At 38.3% G+C, this 13,461-nt stretch overlaps 2 protein-coding genes across 2 annotated transcripts; one reads left to right on the forward strand and one right to left on the reverse strand.

Annotated features, from left to right (window-relative positions):
* LOC105625565 (coiled-coil domain-containing protein 43) lies at positions 1-1,876 on the reverse strand. The gene is made up of 3 exons (XM_012206887.1): positions 1,712-1,876; positions 775-1,163; positions 1-193 (listed from the first exon to the last, which is right to left on the reverse strand). The coding sequence occupies exons 1-3, from the start codon at positions 1,874-1,876 to the stop codon at positions 121-123; spliced, it is 627 nt and encodes a 208-aa protein (XP_012062277.1). The 3' UTR covers positions 1-120.
* Positions 1,877-3,340: 1,464 nt separating this feature from the next.
* Positions 3,341-6,094, forward strand: LOC105625566 (cytochrome b-c1 complex subunit Rieske, mitochondrial). Its single transcript, XM_012206888.1, has 4 exons — positions 3,341-3,548; positions 4,574-4,726; positions 4,803-4,980; positions 5,577-6,094. Exons 1-4 carry the CDS (start codon positions 3,341-3,343, stop codon positions 5,866-5,868), a joined length of 831 nt encoding a protein of 276 aa, XP_012062278.1. The 3' UTR covers positions 5,869-6,094.
* Positions 6,095-13,461: the final 7,367 nt, after the last annotated feature.

Consider the following 13,461-nt stretch of genomic DNA (forward strand, 5'->3'; position numbering starts at 1 on the left):
GATACTGGTTTAAATAACTGTTGGAGATCGTTGCATGCACGACAATATAGATAGACATACATGAATACCACAGCATATATGTAATCTCAAAGTAAGTCTCCCAATGCTTTTGTTTCGATGCTACCTTCGCCTTTCTCCCTTTTGAGTTTTTCTCTTCTCCTTTTTCTCTTCTTTTAATTGTTTTTGCTTTTCTCTAAAATATAAAATTATTTCATTATAAATTATTTAAAGTTTTGTATATTATTAATGCACATATTCAATGCTTTTAAATTCATATCAGACTGCAAATGGAAGATTGAGGATCGCGAATTGAAGATTAGGATTAAACTAAATAACTTTAATCGTAATCTATATTTTGTTCTAATTGGACGAATTTAAAAACTCTATAACAAAATCAGATTACAAGTGATTTTGTCAGAACCCTATGAGAGAAAAAGATATATATCCTGTTTTTGTCAATGTAAATTAATCTGAATCTTAGTTTAATTTATCTTTTATCTTTTTAATGTCCGTTTCTATCAATATAATTTAATTTTAATTTTGTTTCAATAAATTATTAGTTTTATCTTTTTCTAGTTTTAAGAATCAAAAAAAGATGAAGAGTGAGTTGAACGGAGATTAAAGTTAATCTACATTGGTAGAAATGGGCATAATTCTGAGAATTAGAAAAGGATAAAGAGTAAATTAAATTTAATCTATATAGAAATGGACATTATCTATTCTAGTTGAATTCTCCAATTCGCAATCTTCGATATATAGTTCGAGAGTTTCTACCTATCTTCCTTGTCCTTTTCCTTCTTCTTCTGACTTTCCAGCTTGGCCTTTTCTCTTTTTTCTCTTTCCTGCTGTACAATGGTAGCTGCATTCAAATTCTTTTCGATTCCACAGTCTCCACCACTTGCTCCATCTTCTTCTCCATCTCCTTCGCTATTATCTTCATCAGACATTTGACTGTATTGTGCTAATATAGCCTCCCGTATTCGTCTCTCTTCCTCTGTATAGCTTCTCTGGGTTGTCGTGGGTAGACTCTGCGATTCCAGCATTTTTGCCAGTCTGACATCAACATCTTCCATCGGTGCAGGTGCTGCGGCGACTTCTTCAGTTGGCAACCACTCTGCCCACGCGCTTAAGATTTCTGCTACATGTTTACTGATATTATCCTCCTACAAAGGAAGAATCAAAACTCTATATCGTACTCTCTAAACTCTTTAAAATAAAATCTCACTTTAACAGTAAAAATTAAACTGATTTTAAAAACGAATGGCTTAATTTTCAATCCTTAAGAGTGATAATTCGCTCTTCAGAGAGATTCACTCTAAAAATTCTAAAACATAAAAAGCATTACGTAATTTCGCGCAAGAATAAAAATTTATGTTTCTGGCACGTTGAAGCGAATTAAAAACCGCGAGAATTTAAAGATTTCATAAAAAAAATCAATACATGAAGTCAACATTAGCTTCAGTAACTCTGTGATCCCTGATGGGTCTATCCGTGTTCTCCTGGTGAACGAAAACGACAGATAGTTACACCATGGAATGAATCGAGCGGGATTCGCGTGCGCATAGGTAAGACTCGCTGAAGGAGAGCGTACGGAAAACGTAGACACGTACTTTCGGAGCACGAGTGTTCACGGCTATTTCCGACCGGCTGACGATCGCGGCGGCTGCGCGTATTCTAACCTCAACGTGAGCAGCGCTTATCAACTACTCACCGTTATGCCCGCGAGTATGCTCTCGAGTGCCTCGGTCTTCTCGTCCTCGGTTTCGTCACCTTCGAGGATGCCTTTGATGTACGTGCCAAAGACACCCTCATCTGTGTTGAGCGCCTGTAGCTTCTTACTGAGCCAGGCGTCGAAGGAGCTCGCTGTGACCGCCATCACTCGTGCCAACTCCGGCGCTCACGCGGTTTTAATTTCACCGGTCGCCTCTTCGCGCGCTCCAACTGTCGTACGAAGAAAGGAAGGAAGGATGAAGCGTCGCCCCGATGGCACTTGATCATCCGAGCAGTCACATCTTTCGACACTGGACGCGGCAAGCCGGCGAACGGACCCGGTCATCTCCACGAAGGCGTGGACATCATCGCACCATCATCGGAGCTTAGATTTTATCTGTTTCTATAGTACTGATCTCGATGTGCGTAAAGTAAACGTATATATCACGCGTGCTATTACATACGATGTCGTGAATATCGCACCGTTTCTGGAGCGCATTTCCGGAGTGTGCGCACCTTGACACTAAACGCATCGCAACTGCGCGCGCCTGTGTGCTATAATACGGTGTCGTAGATTTTTTTCATGCCAGAACGTGAAAGAGAATTTACAGTAGCTAAAGGCTTTAGAATTATAATTCGTACGTGATGTAGAAAATAAACGACTTTTATCAAATTTTCATTAGCTTGAATATTATAATTTGTTGAATATTTATTATATTTCATTAATTTAGAATTAATTATTTTCTGTTTTGGCAGAAAATAATTGGATTAAAATTCTGCAGAAAACGCAGCTTTGCAACTGTTGTAAAAATTCTTTGATTTATACATATAGATTCAATAAGGAATTAAGGACAAGAAAAATGTATTTTAAAAAATGAACTTATCAATTTGTATGAAGTTGATGGGTTTAAAAAACATCAAGATTGATTTGTTGCTGAAATCGCTATTAAAAAGTATTAAAAAGTATCAATTTTTTATTACAAAATTATTATCGCTATTGAGGACTTATTCAAATAAACTTGCGCAGCTGCAATAATGTATATGAACAGAAAAATTAACAAGTTAAAAAGGGTGCTATGAAAACCTTACAGATCTCCAAGAGACATTCTAAAGATTTCCAAGAAGACATCCTGCAAAGGAACGTTCTTAGAATATTCTTTGGATAAAGTATGCTGCAAGAAGATGCTATAGAAAAAAAAAAGAAGTAAAAGCATGCTATATTGTTTATTTTTTCCATACTAGATGCAAATTTATTATGCAAATCTATTATGCGGGGTCTACAATAGAATTAAGTCGTAGAAAATTGACCAATCATAGTCGATTATTCTTCTAATATTCGACTGTGATTGGTTAATTTTCTACTAAAGAATCTACGACCGCTACAACTTCTATTATAGACCCCGCATTATGTAAATCTCTGGCTATATTCTTTTGAAGATGAAAAAAAAGAAAAAGAATTAAATGATTCAATTTGAAAACTACCGCGTTCATCGTCAGATGATCGCGATCGTGCTCGTCTGCCACTTCACACCGATCGCAGCGACCCGCCACGGCGTAGTACCGTAGTGTTTCCTGTTGCCTTTCAGATGTGTCGTTCCTTTCGTTGTCACAGACGTATTTAGCATAAAATATGAACGTGATCGCGAAATCGACAACTCTCTCGCCGTTCCTGCGAGCGACGGCGACTGTCGTCTCGAATGGAGGGATGCCTGTGGCCGCGACTAGTAAAGTTAACAAACCGAAGATTACTGTTCCCGAACCCTTCAGGCGGAGACTCCAACAGACTATCTATCAGGATCTTCTTACTGGACCTATGTGCATAAGTTCGGGAGTCGCAGGTGCGTCCGCATTATCAGCCTGTTCTACACCACGTATATTCCATGAATTCGTGTTCTTTTACAATAAATCGCGCCGAAATTCGCGCTATTCGCGATTATATAATCGATATCTGCACAGTACACTTCGCAGATCGCTGCGGTATCAGACTTAGACCTCGTTACATCAACGTTATTTTGGCTTTAAGCAAAACTTGTATCTGTCTTTATCCTTCTTTCTAAATAAATAAACACAGACATATATTTAGATTTTACGTAAAACCAAAATTAATGCCTTAGGCTTGTAAATCCAGATAACATGCATTACCTAGAAAACGTCTTTATGACATCTTTTAGACATGCATATTATGGAAAGTTGCTCCAAAATAATTTCTAAATTCAACTGATGTTATATTTTCATTTATAAATATAAATTATAAATGAAAATCTACAGAAGATCTTTTCCCTTTATGTCTCCCCTCCTGTTCAACCTGAAATAATAATATAAAAACCATGCTTCGATATGTGCTATCAGTATTGGAATCTTTAATTTACGTGTATTAGATTTTCGATACTGACACTATCGAAATACATCGAAACATAATTAATAACACCAGTACTCGTAGTTGAGTCGTATATTTGAGATTGTCTTAAGCACAATCTTAAGATATCATAAGCCAATCAGATGGCATCTCAAGACTTTAAGTTAATTTTAAAATAAAAACAAACTATAAATACCACTCACAGCCTGTTCTAATGTAGTTGTCTTAATATAGTTTCTATTAATGTAGTTTAATTTTAATTTTGGTTGAACTAACTTTTCATCTTTTTGTAGTTTTGAGAATTTGAAAATTATAAAGTAAATTGAATCGAGATTGAAGTTACTCTATATTAATAGAAATAGACATCAATTGACCTTGCATATTCATCTTACAATTCTTTCTTTTTCTTTTTCACATTGAAGAAAAAAAGAGAAAAAAATGAATATATACATATACAGAAAGTTTAGCTAAAAATAACAGACCTAATCTGGATTTATGTTATTGCAGTCAGCACGCAGGTACATCAGCGACGTTTGGCACATACCGACATTCAGTGGCCAGATTTCACCGATTATCGCCCATCTGAAACACAAGATCCAAATTCAAAATCACGAGACAATGCACCATCCCGAAAGGGTATCTCCTATCTTATCGCAGCTGGTAAGTACAAAGAAATTGTACTTGATACATTATAAATATGAATCGCGATCTAAAACGTCTTTGATTTTATGCATAGGTAGTTCTGTGGCAGGAGTTTATGGCGCAAAAGTAATAGTGCACAACCTCGTTGGCATGCTGAGCCCAACAGCTGATGTACTTGCCATGTCGAAAATCGAAATAAAGCTCGACAGTATTCCTGAGGGCAAGAGCGCTATCTTCAAATGGCGTGGAAAGCCTCTGTTTGTACGACATAGGTAATTCAGAATAGTTGAAAATTTATTACGTAAAGCCTGTATCAAACTATAGATTAAGATTGAGATTGGATTTGATCATTTGAAGCACAGTTCATTAAACTTGATATTGATTTTTTTTATTCTGATTGATTAAATTCCAATCCAATCCCAGTGCTTTTTAGTAAAAGATGACAGTGTAAGATTAATATTACATTTGTCGTACAAAATTTTTAAGCGTATTAATTTGCTGAAGGAGATTCTCAGATATCTCTATCCTATAGCCAATCAACTGCTCGTTGTTGGTTTTGAAAAATTTGTTGTACGACAAGTAATATCAGCCTAACAGCGAATCATTATATATTATTATTTGTTATTTGCCAACGTTAAACAGAGATGAAATGATTCATTCTGTTAAGTTTAGTACACAATTGAAAAGTACAGAAACAGAAAATAACAAATATCAACTTATTAGAAAGTACTATAGTATAATTTCTGTTAGTTTAAAATCTGTTGTTGCTTGTTAATATTGCTTGTGCTTTCCAATTGTTTCTTAGGTTTAAGAAAAAAAATATTTGTGTTTAATGTAAGTATGGTATTATATTTATGAAAATTTATAGAGTTGACTCAGAAATCGCAACGGAAAATAAAGTGGATGTTACGAGTCTCCGCGATCCGGAAGAGGACAGCATTCGCGCGAAGGATCCTAAGTGGTTGGTCATTATAGGTGTTTGCACGCACTTGGGATGTGTACCTATCGCTAATGCGGGAGATTTTGGCGGTTATTATTGCCCGTGCCACGGGTCTCACTACGACGCCAGCGGTAGGATTCGAAAAGGACCGGCTCCGCTAAACCTCGAAGTACCACCCTATGAGTTTACCGAGGGTGGTACAGTACTCATTGTTGGTTAATGACTATTTGCGTTATCTGTAGTCAAATAATAAAATAATTTATAATATAGAATATTCCGTGGGTATGTGTATCATTTTGTTATTATCGCGAAAAAGATCAGAGAAATATGTTTTGTATATTTCTTGAAATTTAATGAAGAATCTTCATTTGAATATTGCAGAAGTATTCGAATATTTCGAACGTAACAGCATGACTGCTGTATCGGATTCAGAATAAACGTTAAGTGAAAAAAAATCTTTATGAAGATTAATTGCTCAATTTCACTGGCATTTATAGAAACTCTTACAGAAATTTACTTGGAAGATAGTAATTAATTATTTATTCTAAGTCAAGAGAATGAAATGCGAGACGTATAACTAGTAAAATTCGCGAAGCTTATTGAACGGTTATCATCGATTGGAACTGTGTGATGTATTCGAAATGCGATTGATTCGAATAATTTCTAAATTTAGAACTTATCGCAGGTAAACGTTGAATCTTTAAAATAATCTTTAGAATAACACTCAATAACAAATATCTTCGAAGAGGATTTTAATATAAAGTATTAAAGTAGATTGAAGTGCTGTCGATGCTTTCAATACTCAAAATAAGTAATTAATCACTACCTTTCTGTATTAAATTAGCCGGTAACTCTTAGTACACACGATTGAATCGTGTCCTGGACACTTCTTTTCTTTAAAAAACTAGAAGCATCAGATAATCAGTTATTTATATACATTTTTTAAAATATACAATCTTATAAATAAATTCTAAAGATTTAATTAAAGCATAAATTAAAGCATATACATAAGAAGTCTTTCTCTTTTAATAATTTTTATATATTGTGTTAAAGTAATGAAGATTAATTTGAGACACAAATGATCCATCATGTATAGTAAAGGAAAATCACGTGTTGTACTAAGAGTTAAATTGAATATCTGTAAAGCGGCATATACAATGAGTTTTTCAAACGTAAAACTTAAGTTTTAAATCCTAAGCCATAAGAAATCAATAATAGTTGATTATTCTTCTCATATTCGATTGTGATTGGTCAATTTCTTATGGCTTAAAGGTTAAATTTAACACTTAAAAATTTCATTGTAGACATCATTTTCAATTTTAATCTTGATTCAATTATCTCTTCATCTTTTTGTAGTTTCAGAAATTAGAAAAAGATAAAGTGCAAGTTGAACCGAAATTAAAAAAAGTTTATCTACATTGGTAGAAATAGACATAAGGGATGCTTGCAATGTACAACTTTCTAGAAAAAAACGAATTAATCGCATCAATCACAGGCACAAGACTCGCCGAATCCTTAGCTCCGGAAGCCTCGCGTAATCTATGCTATACACATCCCTCTGTCTCGCGATATGATTGAGGGTAGGGGGTTGTGGAATGATACCACTGCTTCCGCAAGGAGGCGCCAGCGATCGGCGGTACGGCTGAAATCCCCGGTGCGAGGCGACAATCGTCATCGCAATCGCCGGGCGATCGCTGCCGGTTTCACCTCGATCGCCCTCGTCGCTGCTGGCAGCGTACGGACGAGAGAAATCGCGCGCGGCGTGATCAATAGTCATTATCGCTCAGCCGTGTTCGTGACGTTTAAGAGTTTGGAATAGCCGCCGGTATTACGCCGGCCGGCGCATAGCGGCGTTCGCCGCCGCTGCTTGTACTTGTCGTCGTCACCGGATATATATTACGTATACAACACATATATTACATACGCGCGCGCTTTAACCCCCTCGCCAACCAGCTGACTCTCCTACTCTCCATCTCTCTTCTGTCTCTCTTCTGTCTCACTCTCCTCCCGGAACTGACACTCGGAATCGCCGCCGGCGACGCATCGCCGACGATGTATTGTCCGGTCGCACGCCGTCAGCGAGCCGTGCCGCTCCGTCGCGTCGAAAGGGTTGAAAGCCGAGAGTAGGAAAAGGTCTTCGTCGCGGGAACAAGCGAGAAGGAAACGCAAAGAAGCGCGCCCCAATTGCCGGTGAGTAGCACATATCGCAACGTATCGTTAAGAGCGAGTTCTTTGTATCGTTTATCGAATTTAGTGATCACTTTTTTTTCCGAAGCGTATGCGATCATATAATTAGCGTTGATAAGTAAATAACAATTCAACGATACAAAAGACTCGCTATAAATGGACGTCTAATATATTTCACAAAAATACAAATGCCAATCAGAGCCAACAGTAGGAGTTGCATGCGAATTTAAATTCTTTATTAAATAACAAATGAAGACGGTTCTATTCCTCGATTTTGGTTCATTTTCAATAATTAACAAAAACGAAAATGCGACGGTAATTATAATATGAAGATTAAAGAGAATATTGCAGTCAAATACATTAAAATAGAACAAGTCAGAGATACAATAATTGAGGATGACTCAAAAGCAAGGGATTGAAACGTTTTAATTTGTTATTTAATAAAGAATTTGAATTCGCACACAAATATACCCCGTGTTGGTTCTAATTGTACTTTTGTAATTTTTTCTAAAGCTTTTATTATTCTCGTTCTATATTTCTCGTAATATATTTCTCGTCGACGATTCAGATTATTTGTATAGGAGTTTATTTTGATATTTAAACGCATAACGCGATTTGAATAACATCTGTTTTTTGAATACTCGAACGTCACGTCACGCGATAAACAGGAGCATCTTATATATATGTATCTTTTAGACGAATATATTCCTCAAAATATGGTAAGTTTTCGAGCGACTTGTACACGAATTTTATTTCTAATTCAATTTAACGCGGCATCCTTCACGCCAGGCGGTTGCTCCAGTTTATGCGACTTTTCACGATGTCGAAATAAATTTCTCGCTTCGTCTCAAAGAAAGTCTCTCCTTTTTTTCCTTCGCGATGCCACGGAACATAGCTTAGGTCGCTTCGCGATGTTGATCGCATTCTTTCCCGTGGAATTTCATGCATGTCCCGAAAGTCGATAAGCACAATGCCGCTGCGTTGACAATAACAATAATCGTGAGAGCGATAATAACGATCGACGATGTTTTTTTCGTTTGCGCTTTTGCAATAATATTAAGTTTACGATGAGAAAAACAAGTAAAAGTGAAGCGCGATATATAGAACGCAATTAATCTTACAATGTGTAAAACATAATTATAATGTACAAATTTTAATACTTAAACAATAGTAATTATCATACATTCAAAAACAACTTTTGTTTGACTCCTATGGCCTTGAATTATTTTCTTATTTGTGTTTGAATCAAAGGAATCTTCTAATACTTAACGTTTTAGGTTAAATTATTTCATCGTCGCACAGGAGTTCGACGAATGTTTCGTAGATAACTTTTTTCTTTATTTGCGAGAAACTTTATTAATTAATTAAATTTTTCGCATTTCGAAATAAAGACTTCTTCACAGTTTTTTGCAAATAATATTATCAATAATTCTGAGGATCATTTAAAAATTTCAACATTTTTATCCGGATGTTGTTGAGCTGAGTTTGGAAATTGTTTGAAAGGAACGATTTTGCTCAAGTATCTAAAATTTAAATACAGATCTGAAATAATTTTGTTGATCTATCAAAACAATTATATAGGAAATTCAAGCAGAGCCGCAAAAAATTCTAATAACCGAACGCTTGAGCGTCCTACATAATTTTGATAGTCCAACAAAATTACTTCTAGCTCTGTTAAATTAAATTTTTAAATATTTTAGCAAAACCATTCTTTTCAAATACGGCACGCAATATCCTGATCGATGATAACCGTTCAATGAGTTCCACGAATTATACGTCTCGCATCTCATTTCTTGTTTGGTAACACGGGCATCGGTATAAACTCGAGTCGGCATGTGTTTGTGTATCTGCACGCCTGGGTCATTCGATGATTTCCGTACACGTGAGCCAGGCTTTGCATCCCGGTAACGGTTCCAAAAGCAACCATCGCACCGCTGCTCTTCGCAACGCTTCGCGGCTTCGTGTGCGTTCTGACCTTTACATTTCTATTTATGTAAATAAAGATCGTTGTTTGTTTGAATGCTGCGCAACGAGCGACGCGTTGATGCATATTCAAAATTCACACGAGCAGTCGGACTAACGATCAATGTAGACCTTGATCGGTTGTGTAATTAGGAATCGTAATGTCCTTTTATGTAAATGAAATGAGAAAAGATACTCTTAAGTGATAAGAAAATAATAATAATAATTTATTCGCATTAACATTCGCTAATTATATCAAGAGTACCATATTTTGCGAAAAAAAAGTAACATGCTTATCTCTCATAGAGAAATTAAAGCCTGTGGCACACGATGCGTGTTTTTTTGTTGGACTGTTTTGTTGGATTTCAATAAATTATTCGAAATTTTGTGTATAATGTAATTCACTAAACGCAAGCAATCCAACAGGAAAAAACGCAGTCTATGCCGCAGGCTTAAAATAATAAAGAATATCATTATTAATTAGATTATTATCACGTAGAAAAATATTGGAAGAGTATATAACGGAAGTGATAAACATATGACACGGCGTATTCGCGTGTACCGGTATTTTTCTCCTATCGATCAATTGTCCGAACGCGTGCTCTTCTTTCGGCGATCTCTCCCTTCGCAACTTTGTTCTGGCGGAGACTGTACCCGTTGTTCGCAAAGACGATCGTTACCCACCCCGGGTGAGGATCTCCAAGAAAGTTGCAAGTGCAAAGGCTGAGCGGGCACGAGTTGCAATGCAAATGCCGTCGGGTTCCTGGCATTCTAATTCTTATGCGTCAGCGAGCGAGAAAACGCGGCCGAGAGTGCGGCGCGCGCGCACGGAAGAAGGGAGCCGCTGTCTTCTCTCGCAGGATCCAGTTTCCCTTTTTCGCTTTCTCTCTCTCTCTCTCTCTCTCTCTCTCTCTCTCCCTCTCTCTCTTCCTTTCTCCCTTTCTCTGTTTCTCCTCGCCTCCGACGGCGCAGGACGAGACTCTTTGCTGCTTTGTGCCCTGCATCTACCGAGCGCACTCGTTCTCCCTCGTGCGTTCGCGTATGCGTGCGTGCGTGCGCGCACGCGAAATTGCGTGCGTCGTAACGAGAGAAAGAAAGACAGGGAGGAAGAGAAGGAGAGAATGAGCAGAACCCCGCCGCAACACGCGGGCCTTCACGCTGGAGGAGAATCAATAGATGTGCGTTGCATCTTGCCTCTCCTCGTCCCCCCGCAACCCCTCTTCACGCGTTTTCGGCTGCCACCCTTCTGCCACTGACTCCGACCTTCGCACGCGAGTGCGTACCTCGCCGTGTACTTTGCGAGCCGCATACGATTTACGAGGCACGCAACCGAATCTATATTCACGAACGGTATTAATCCGAGGAATCCGTAAGAATGGAAATTGATTGACAAAGTAACGAAAAAATTCAAAGAAGAGATGCACTTTTGATCGTGCTATCTATACAACTCCGTTAAAATCTGATCTACAATTTGCTTTTTTTTTGTCCCAGACAACACGCAATGTCTAGAAGACGTCTTTATGATGTCTTTTAGACATGCTTATTGTCTGGAATGTTTTTTACCTCTTGTCTTTTTGCCATCTTATTCTGTATTTTGTTCTCTGTCGCTCGAGATGAAATTGATAATTGAAATCTCGTTGACCAACTTCGGAAGAGACAAGAAATACGTGACGTGACATGAAATATGTGACATGAAACACGATTGTCAATAAATCGCGAGAGAAAAACAAAGAGATAAAAAGCAAAAAGTAGGAAGCAAAGAGCATATTGCAGATCGGGCTTTATTTCATAATATGAAATGCGAAACATTACCTGTTCCGCATTTTTGCGAGAGATTGAATCTCTTATTATTATTTTATAAGAAATAAGATAGATGAACGTCGTTTTTTCCGTCTCGTTTCGCGCCAATGAATCGATATGGGCGTTATCCATGAAAGGTCGAAAGTTCATTAGCGACTAAATCTACTCGTGCGAGCTAATCTTATTCCTCTCACGTACTTTCGCTTCGCCTCAATGGATCGTTCGCCCTTTTATCATCTTTTTAATTTTTCCACAACCCGTTCTGTGGATTTTTGTCCGTTGCGTTTTGTACGCCTGCTATCCTTGCCTCGATTATCGCGATCCTATCCATCTAGGAATTTGACGCATATATCAAGATACGACAGCAAGATAAAGGCTAATTATCACGTAGTCCTAGAAAATGGTATAATTTAAGGTATACATGCCCGGCTCGTACTTTCTATCGAACTTCCCGCGGTATCGATTGCCCGTAAAGATACCTGTGTGAATGTTAAGCCGCTCTTTTCAACCGTCTACTGAATTATTTACATTGACGATTGTCGTTAAGAAAGCACACACCTTTCCATTGCCTTCTCTTTGCCAATTCAAATATAATTAAGAAGGGTTAAATTAAGGAATATGTATATACATATTAGATATTTCCCAAAATCTATTAAGATAAACGAAATTCAAATTTTTCGGAGAAATATTTTTGATCGTTTGTTTTATTTGTTAAACATGAAAATATTGATTACGCAATAGTGCTGCATTTTTCATGCAACAATGAATAATTTACTTCATTACCGAAGTAAAGTTTGAATGTCGAGGAAGTAAATTATTCATTGTTGCGGGCGAAAGGAGACTTTTCTTGAAATTTCTTCTCCAATAAATCATACACCCCGACCTCATCTTCAACTATGACAGAGATCGAATATCCCCTTTGTCTTTGTCAGAAAGAGTTGGCTATCATGGTATCTACTGTTTCTCGATATTACGCAACGAATATCCCTTAATATCTCTCTCGAGAAAATTGAATAGCGCTACAAATAACGCCCAGTTGCCTTTTTCCCGCAGTCGTCGTGCATCGTCGCTGGTCGAAAGGAGACCCTCGTCTTTAAGCGTAGCTATGTTTCATGCATCGCGTACGGGTTTAGGTAGAAGCTACCGAAAGTAGCGACAAGGTTTGGAGGTCGATAGGACGGGGTGAGATCGAAAGCGAGACCGCGAAGGGAAAGCGGCGAAAGTGAGAGCGCGAGTAATCGTAATCGTAAACATACAACCCAGCGCAGCTTGGGCGAAGGAGAAGGGAAGAGAAGTGAGAAGAGGGAAAATGGAGGGAAACTCCGGACGAAAGGGAAAAGGAAGGGTGCGAGGGTGGAAGGACAAGTGAGAGTGAAGAGGGCGCGAAAGAGGGTGGTAGGCGAGAGAGAGGCGCAGGTGAAAGTGAAGCGAAGGTGATCGAGTTAGAACGGTAGCATTCGGGGAGGGTGAAAGGAGGTTAATGATTAGTTCTTCCGAGGTCGGGGGCTGTTGCCGGGTGCAGGTTGCTTCGCTCTTCTCCTTGATCGCTCTTTCCTTTCCTACCTCTTTCTCATCCTCCTCCTTCTTCTTCTCCTCCTCCATTTTCTCCTCCTCCTCCTCCTCCTCCTCCTCCCGTTTCCTGCCGCCATTCCGCGTTTCCCCTCTTGCGCCGATATCTCCTCTTTTCCCCTCGATCCCTTTATCATTCTCTTCAACCCCCTTCGTGCTCTCGGCCATTCTACCAACCTCCAAAAATTCAGACCCCCACCACTATCGCTGAAGCTACGCACGCACGACGGAGTTTGAGGGCTTGCAAGGTTGTTCTCCCCTCCATTCTAAGCTGCTTCCAGGAACGTGTTGATTA

This window comes from Atta cephalotes, assembly GCF_000143395.1.
Source record: "Atta cephalotes unplaced genomic scaffold scaffold00003, whole genome shotgun sequence".
Lineage (NCBI taxonomy): Eukaryota > Metazoa > Arthropoda > Insecta > Hymenoptera > Formicidae > Atta > Atta cephalotes.